This window comes from Toxorhynchites rutilus, chromosome 1, assembly GCF_029784135.1.
Source record: "Toxorhynchites rutilus septentrionalis strain SRP chromosome 1, ASM2978413v1, whole genome shotgun sequence".
In the NCBI taxonomy this organism is placed as follows: domain Eukaryota; kingdom Metazoa; phylum Arthropoda; class Insecta; order Diptera; family Culicidae; genus Toxorhynchites; species Toxorhynchites rutilus.
The window spans coordinates 178,582,107-178,591,400 of record NC_073744.1 but is presented as its reverse complement, the minus strand read 5'-3'; the positions used below and the strand labels follow the sequence as shown (position 1 = coordinate 178,591,400).

The following is a 9,294-nucleotide window of genomic DNA, read 5'->3' as shown; positions in this document are numbered from 1 at the left end:
GGCTTTGTGTTGTTATGTTAATGGAGTGATCAATCAGCAAGGATTCAATTTTCTCCCAAGTGTAATATGCGCCCAAAACTCTCCGTTATGAACAATAATAGGTACCTGTGGAATATGATGTTTATCGGCAGCGCTGCCAGCTATAACTGTCTCGCCCAGAAGCCTGTCAACCCTATTCCAATCAATACAAATTGAGCGTAGGCAGCATAAAGCTAGGGCTCGTATGGGGCTCACGCATTGTTCATTGTTACTGTTACGCAATATGCGAACGCGCCTCCGTTACTGTTACGCAATATGTGAACGCACCTCCGTTACTGTTTTGAGCCCCTACCTGAACTCACCGTCACTGACACGGACAAACGGAAACAAATTTCACAATGGAACAAAATAATGTGAACTCTTATGATTAAATAGTTGAACTCCATGTTGAATTCTATACATATTTCATATTCCTAAAATCTTAAATACTATTCTAATAGTAATTAAAACTAGTACGGTTTGATGAATTAAAGGTAAAACTGAGCTTAAAAATAATGCTTAAACTAAATTAAACTAGATATAATCGCAGGTTGTTTATAATAGGATATTGCTGAAATTGTAGGAATAGCAATAGACCTCACAAATTTACATTAGCAAATCGCTCTCTGGATATAGCGGAATTTTAAGAAGATACTAAACGTGAGTCACTGAATTTATGAATTGTATACTGTAGCTATATAAAGAAATATTCTTAACCTGCAGGGAAAATTTAACAACTCAACCTATAATAAAGAGTCTGTTCAAGTTTACGGAAATCCGTCTTTCATCTTGTTACCGTTTCGGAAACAAAATTAAATTTTCCGTTTATGATCCAGAATGTCGAGCGGGAGCGTAGCAGGTGCAGGTGCTCGTTCCTTAAGGAACAGGAAAAGCGACTCTCCTGGTGGAGATGGGGCCAGTTGAGGTGCCTGTCGGCGAGTTGATAATAGTCGGATGGTGCAATGCGACGAGTGTGACGTGTGGTTCCACTACGATTGCGTAAATGTGGACGACAGTATTCAGGACAAAGACTGGAACTGTAATGGATGCGTACGATCATTTCTTGAGAAAGAAAGATGTTCATTCAATGAGCAATTGAAGTGTCTCGAACAGCAGAAGATGCAGTGGCAACAAGAGCAACAAAAACGTCTGGAACAGAACGAAGAACGGCAGTGTTCGCTTGAGCAGCGGCAGAAACAACAGGAATTGCAGCAGCAAAGCGAAAAGCAGTTGAATCAGTTGCAGACAAATAGGTTGCAGTTGCAGCAGCACAGTATGCCAACGGAAGGCGCTACAAATGTTCCTAATGAACAGGATTCATCGAACAAGCGATTGGGCGCAACTCCAAAGCAACAGGGTCAAGGTCCGAAATGTGTTGGTTCAGAACAGATCGCAGATGATAATCAGCGTAACATGGAACCGTTAGCGAATTCTACTGCAAATAGAGCTACAATCGACAAAGGTGACAAGGCATCGTCGAAAGCGTCTAAGCGTTCAGCAAAACTTCGTGTGCATCAGGTGAAAGCATTGGAAGCAAGACAAGCGTTGGAGAAAAAGCAGCTCGAAGAGCGATTGGCATTAGAGAAGGAGATGTTAGAGCTGGGTGATTCTGATGAGGATACTATCGGTGAACTAGAAAAAATCGAGGATTGGCTAGACAAAACCGATAAAATGGGATTGGACAAACAGAAGTGCGTTGATGAAACTCCCTTACCAGCATACGAAAAATATGTGAGCGTTCCGGTCGTTACGACAAATCAACAGCAGTTTCCTAGTGACGTTGATCCAATGGTGAACGTCATTCAGCAACGTCCTTGTGGCAGCATGGGATTGCCGATGACTGTTTCAAATTCAACTCCACCGTTCAACAACTTTTTACCACCCTTCCCACTCTACACTACAGCATCTCAACCGATGTTATCAGTACCAGCGCATTCACAACCACAACCACTGTTGTATCCGTTTGTAACCAATTCATATGTCACATTGCCTAACAACCATGATCTCCCAATTGCCCAAATGGTGTCATCTACTCCACATACAAGTGCATTAATGCAACCAGTAAACAGTGACACTGTACCGTTGAATAGTGGCCATTTAGCAGCCAGGCAGACTGTTAAAGATCTACCCAAGTTTGGTGGAGATCCAGAAGATTGGCCACGGTTCATAGCAGCGTATGAAAGAACTTCCAGGATGTGTGCATTTCGGAACGACGAGCTACTCGATCGACTGGAGAGGAGTCTATATGACAAAGCTCTAAGGGTGCTCATACACTGTTTGACCGAAGCCAAATATTTGACTCTTTTTGACAGATAAATTTTGGTCAACGTGTACTGATCAAATATATTCTACACAAAACACGACAAGCAAATATTCAATTATTGGATGCCTAAAATATTTTTTCAGTCTGTTCTTCGAACCTGTCGGTACATGGTTAGGTTACCTTGAATATTTCAGTTGATTTTTTCCATGTTCGGTGTTTGATATTGTTTACTACTGTTGAAAATTGAAGAGTGGCAAACAAAATAGTGTTTGTATAAATATCAAATCAAACCTTATCTGTCAAAAAATAACAAATATTTGACCTCCGGGCAAACAGTGTACGGCCACCTTAAATGCTGTCAAAAGCCTTCTTCTGCATCCTGATAATGTTCCTGCCATCATGAATCGTTTGAAAACATTGTTTGGTAATCCGGAATCTATTGTGGAGACGATGGTGAGGAGGGTGAAAATAATGCCAACACTGAGAGTTGATAAATTGGAGACGATTGTGGATTTCGGTGTAGCAGTGCAGAATTTATGTGCTACAATTCAAGTCTGTCGAATGGACGAACGATTATACAACGTTACGTTGCTTCAGGAGCTCGTCGACAACTTACCACCCACTTTGAAATTGCAATGGGCATTCTACCGTAAAGAGAAAAGAGCAACTACATTACTTGATTTCAATGAATGGCTACAAAAAAATGGTTGACGCAATAAGCCAAGTGAGTAGACCACAAGTTGGAGTCAAACCTTTGAAGATTGAGAAGAAAGGTCGAAAGGAAGACGCTTATGTTCATTTGCATTCCACGCAATCACCTGAGACTGTGAATCGCAAAACATGCTTAGCATGTGCCTGCGAGTGCAGTAGTTTGGAGAAGTGTAGCAGTTTTCTGAAGATGACGCCAAAAGCACGGTGGGCATTGGTGAACGAGAAGAAAATTTGTCGAAAATGTTTGACTAAGCACTTCAAGACATGTGAGAGGAAAATAGCATGTAATCAGAACGGATGTAGTTTTTTACATCATCGTTTGCTGCATGATGATAGTAAGCATAATAAGCAAACGCCGAGTTCAATGCAGTTTTCCTCGTGTAATGCACATCACAGTTCTCTTGGTGGAGTGCTCCTAAAATACATCAGAGTTAAAATTCATGGTAAGGGCCATTCGATCGATACGTATGCTTTTCTTGACGCTGGATCAACTTCTACTCTGATGGAACACAGTTTGTGGGAGGAATTAAATCTGGGTGGTGAAAAAACTCCGTTGTGTATCACTTGGACTGGTGGTCAAGGAAGATACGAAAATAGTTCGGTTAAATGTTCAGTTAACATCTCAGGTTCTCAAAATCCTACCAAGAGTTTCCATCTCTCTAAGGTACACACTGTGCAAAACCTAGACCTTCCTGCTCAGTCAGTGTCGATATCAGATCTAACGAAACACTACCAATATTTGTCTGGTCTTCCCATCGAATCTTATATTGGAGTGAAGCCTCGACTCCTGTTAGGTGTGGATAACTCTAAATTAGACTATCCACTGGACTCCAGAGAAGGGAGCGAACATCAGCCAACAGCAGTACTAACGCGATTAGGCTGGCTGATCTACGGACCATGTTCTGTCACGACACATACAGCGACCAGCAAAGATATAGCGTACAGCTACCACATCTGCGAGTGTGAAGCGCTTCACTCAGCTGTTAAGAATTATTTTTCTCTTGATAGTCTTAGCGTGAAACTATCTGGAAAGTCATTGATGTCGAAGGATGATGAACGAGCACTGCAGATACTGCAGTCCAATACGGTGCTGAAAGGAAAAAGGTACGAAACAACTCTGCTATGGCGCTTCGATGATGTCCAGCTGCCCGACAGTAAAGCCATGGCCCTGAAACGTCATAACTGTCTAGATAAGCGCATGGCTCGTGAGCCGGGATTAGCTAAGGCGTTTCAAGAAAAAATAATGGATTATAAAAAGAATGCATATATTCGTGAACTTTCACCCCAAGAGGAAGCCATGCACCATGGACGTTCATGGTACCTGCCAATTTTTCCAGTTTTTAATCCGAACAAACCCGGAAAGCTTCGGATTGTTTGGGACGCGGCGGCGAAAGTAGGAGGCCTTTCACTTAATTCTTTCCTACTAAAAGGGCCAGATTTAGTTACTCCACTTCCTCATGTACTCCATCTTTTTCGAGAGTATCGAATAGCAGTCTCCGGGGATGTTCGTGAAATGTTCCATCAACTATTAATGAACGACAACGATCAACATTGTTTGAAGTTTTTGTGTAACGACGGTATCCCCGGACAAGACCCCAAGGTATACATGATGCAGGTGATGACGTTTGGTGCCAGCTGCGCTCCAAGCTGTGCACAATTCGTCAAAAATATCAATGCTGAACGCTTTAAAGACCAATTTCCTGAAGCCGTGGAGGCGATTATCAAAGGAACGTATGTTGACGATATGCTGTACAGTGTCGAATCGGATGAAGATGCTGTTAAACTTGCACAGGATGTTCGCTACATTTATGCTGAAGGGGGTTTCGAGATTCGTGGATGGCTGTCAAACTCGCCGAAGGTGGTGGATGCCATGGGTGAACACCAAACGTGCCAGAAGAAACTGAGTCACGCCGAATATTTAGGAACCGAGAAGGTCCTCGGTATGTGGTGGGATACGATCCGCGACACCTTCACATTCAAAACTCCAAAGCGATACAGACAAGAGTTGCTGTCTGGACAGCAGATTCCTACGAAAAGGGAAGTATTACGAATTCTGATGTCCGTTTACGACCTATTAGGATTACTCGCAAACGTACTAATGTATGCGAAAGTCCTTCTCCAAGATATATGGCGAATAAACATAGGATGGGACGAACCGATATCCGCCGAACAATTTGAAAAATGGATCATGTGGCTTGATGTACTAAATAAAGTTGAATCAGTTGCTGTTCCTCGATGCTACCGTACGATGACCACTTCGTCGATAGAAACCAACGAAATCCAACTACATGTTTTTGTTGATGCAAGCGAAAATGGCTACGCAGCAGTTGCGTATTTCCGTTATGAAGATGGTGATACCATAGAGTGTGCATTTATAACCGCGAAGACCCGAGTCGCTCCCCTGAAGTACGTTTCGATTCCCCGGTTAGAACTGCAAGCGGCAGTGATCGGAATGCGTCTGGCGAAGAATATTGGCGAAACTCACCGAATATCGCCACGAAGACGTTTTTTCTGGTCAGATTCGAGGGACGTGTTGTGCTGGTTACGGGCGGATCATAGAAGGTACAGTAAATTTGTCGCAGCAAGAGTTGGCGAAATTCTGGAAAACTCCAACATATCGGAGTGGCTCTGGGTGCCAACAAAATTAAACGTCGCCGATGAAGGGACAAAGTGGCAGAAAATACCTGACTTAACGTCTACGAGTCGGTGGATCAACGGACCTCAATTTATATGGCAGCAACAGGATACCTGGCCAGACCAGCCAATGAATCACGAATCAACCGCAAATGAGATGAACTTGTCGATAAACGTGCACGCTATTCTGGATCCTGTCATCGATTTCGCCAAATACTCCAATTGGCGGAAACTCGTTCGAATTGTTGCATACGTACTGCGATTCCCTATGAACATTCGCAGTAGATTACAGCACAGTACACATAGAACTGGCGTCCTCAGTCAGTTGGAACTCACAGAAGCAGAGAATTTTATCTATCGACAAGCACAACTGGAGGAATTTAGTGAAGAAATGTCAATACTGATGTGCTCCAGAAACAATGCTGGAGTTGGAGGAGCCCGAATTCCAAAAAGCAGTTCCCTCTACAATCTATCACCCTTCCTCGATGCAAATGGGGTGCTGCGCATGCGTGGGCGAATAGCTGGTTGTCAATACATCGAACCATCGGCTGCTCATACCATCTTGCTGCCGAGGAGACACCCAGTTACAATACTTGTCGTACAATCTGTCCATGAACGCTACCACCATCTCAATCATGAAACAGTGGTCAACGAATTGCGCCAGAAGTATCGAATTCCAAAGCTGCGCAGTGTATGCTACAAGGTTCGTCAAGATGTGCAAGAATAACAGAGCTCGTCTACAGCCACCTTTAATGGCTGATCTTCCACCAGCGAGGCTCGCTGCGTATTCCCGGCCATACTCCTACATCGGGATCGACTATTTCGGGCCGATGCAAGTGATCGTTGGTAGACGCACTGAGAAGAGATGGGGTGTGCTTATCACTTGCCTTGTGGTACGTGCTATACATATAGAGATCGCTCATACACTCAGTACCAGTTCTTGCATTATGGCCCTTCGCAACTTTGTGGCCAGGCGTGGAACACCCATCGAGATTTACAGCGACCGAGGAACGAATTTTGTCGGAGCAGATCGAGAACTGCGAGAAGCATTAAATTTCGTGGACCAAGATAAACTGATGGAAGAATTCGTAACATCGAACACTAAGTGGATTTTCTTGCCTCCGAATAGTCCTCATATGGGAGGAAGCTGGGAGAGATTGGTACAATCTGTGAAAAAGATATTGAGCAACATGAAACTTCCACGATTGCCAAATGACGAAGTTCTGAGGAACTACTTGCTAGAGGTTGAAAGCACCATCAACTCGCGCCCTCTCACATATGTACCCATCGAAGACAACGAGAATGAAGCACTTACACCCAATCATTTTTTGTTGGGTTCATCCAACAGTTCAAAACCTCTCGTGCCATACAACGAGAGTCTAGCTACGCTGACCAATACCTGGAAAACTTCACAAGTTTACGCCAACCTATTTTGGAAAAGATGGCTGCGGGAGTATTTGCCATCAATAAGTCGGCGAACGAAATGGCATTACCCAGTAAAACCTATTCAGGTCGGTGACGTTGTGGTAATCATCGATTCAGATTTACCAAGAAATTCGTGGCCTAAGGGACGCGTTGTAAGCGTTAAATCCAAGGACGGCCAAGTACGTAGTGCTACGGTGAGGACCCGTCTGAATGTATATGAGCGCCCGGTGGTGAAGCTTGCGGTTTTGGATGTCGGCGCAACATCGAGTAAGCAGGAACCAGGACCATGCGTACTGGGGGGGAGTGTTACGCAATATGCGAACGCGCCTCCGTTACTGTTACGCAATATGTGAACGCACCTCCGTTACTGTTTTGAGCCCCTACCTGAACTCATCGTCACTGACACGGACAAACGGAAACAAATTTCACAATGGAACAAAATAATGTGAACTCTTATGATTAAATAGTTGAACTCCATGTTGAATTCTATACATATTTCATATTCCTAAAATCTTAAATACTATTCTAATAGTAATTAAAACTATTAGTACGGTTTGATGAATTAAAGGTAAAACTGAGCTTAAAAATAATGCTTAAACTAAATTAAACTAGATATAATCGCAGGTTGTTTATAATAGGATATTGCTGAAATTGTAGGAATAGCAATAGACCTCACAAATTTACATTAGCAAATCGCTCTCTGGATATAGCGGAATTTTAAGAAGACACTAAACGTGAGTCACTGAATTTATGAATTGTATACTGTAGCTATATAAAGAAACATTCTTAACCTGCAGGGAAAATTTAACAACTCAACCTATAATAAAGAGTCTGTTCAAGTTTACGGAAATCCGTCTTTCATCTTGTTACCGTTTCGGAAACAAAAATAGCTCTTAAATGTTTGGATATCCATCCGGAACCTTTATTCTGATATTTATACTGCAGCATGATCGCACGAAGCACTTCATTTTTTTCTAGGTTATGATTTCTATGCTCATGATTTTCTATGCTAGCTACAAAAAGATGGCCGCATAGGAGCCCCCTGGTTTCGCCATACTCGTTCATCCGATCATCTATGAAAATTCATAGCGTATACATTTTATAGAACTCCATTCGTGACTGCGGAGAGTTATCTTTAGAAAATCTGAAAATATAACCGGAAGAACTCTAAAGCCAATCGGCCCGGTGATATATTACGTTATCTACAACGAACTTCAATCCCGAAGGGGGAGAGTTATCTTTTGGAAACTTGAGAAGCAGAAAGAGCTCCTCTAGAAAAAATCGTCCTGGAAATGTGTTCCAAAATGCAGGAGGAGAGTTATGTTTTGTTAACCTTGAGAAAATATCCGAGAGAAACTCCTCTGAAACCAATATTCCCGGTGATATGTTCCGTTATCAATCGCGACGGTGGAGTCACCTTTTTTTACGTAATAACCATAGATAACAGCTATTACAACCAGAGATGCCAACCTTCCTGATATCCGGACGAACACTCAATTTATCCTGATTTTTCTGAAATGCTCCTGATTTTTGTACTCATTACATTATTCGTAATAAATACAGCGCGGACTCGATTATATACAGTTTCTGATTTCTTTTCACTGTATACAATCGAATCCTGTATATAATCGAGTCAAAAAAATATTTTTATTCGTTTTTCTTGCATGTATTTTTTTTGTTTTTTGAATATAAAAGTGAAATTTGATTTTTGAATCATCCCCTTAAAGTCAGAAAACACCTTTCTGACATGAAAAAAAAATTATCCAGATTCTCCCAGGAGGTGATAGACGATCTTTTTTGATGAAAAAAGATCCTTCTACGCATATGCTCGAATTTCAACAATGACTGAGTTATAGCACTTTCTTTTTGTTTCGCACTCTGTTGCCTCAAACTGACTCTACACTAAAAAGTACGCTACGTAAGCCAATTCTGTTGCTTTCACTTGAAAGATGAGAAAATTTAGTACAGGGTATAGTAGTGGAACATCTAAATAAGTGGATTTTAATAGCATTTTGGAAGTGAAAAACTTAAAGTTAATAATTAGTAATGTGTTATTATTTATTTCATACTAAAAAATTTATATAAAACTAGATTGGTTCTATCAATTGAATTGAAACGCTCTAAGCGCTCTACAATTTGTTCTTTGACACCCAACTTCTATCCTTATTAATTTGGCTGCAATATCGATATAAACAAAATCTGGAGAAAATTCAAGCAAAATCTTCAAAAATCACGATTTTTAC

The 9,294-nt window shown here is 41.8% G+C and overlaps 1 protein-coding gene across 1 annotated transcript; it reads left to right on the top strand.

Moving 5' to 3' along the window:
• Nucleotides 1-972: 972 nt before the first annotated feature.
• Nucleotides 973-6,353, top strand: LOC129761614 (uncharacterized). Its single transcript, XM_055759348.1, has 2 exons — nucleotides 973-2,280; nucleotides 2,937-6,353. The coding sequence occupies exons 1-2, from the start codon at nucleotides 973-975 to the stop codon at nucleotides 6,351-6,353; spliced, it is 4,725 nt and encodes a 1,574-aa protein (XP_055615323.1).
• Nucleotides 6,354-9,294: the final 2,941 nt, after the last annotated feature.

Bases quoted from the DNA above. Each gene is read 5' to 3' on its own strand.
- LOC129761614 (XM_055759348.1), top strand. From the start codon at position 973: ATGGTGCAATGCGACGAGTGTGACGTGTGGTTCCACTACGATTGCGTA. The intron at 2,281-2,936 runs GTGCTCATACAC...TCTACCGTAAAG, and splicing joins TATATGACAAAGCTCTAAGG to AGAAAAGAGCAACTACATTA.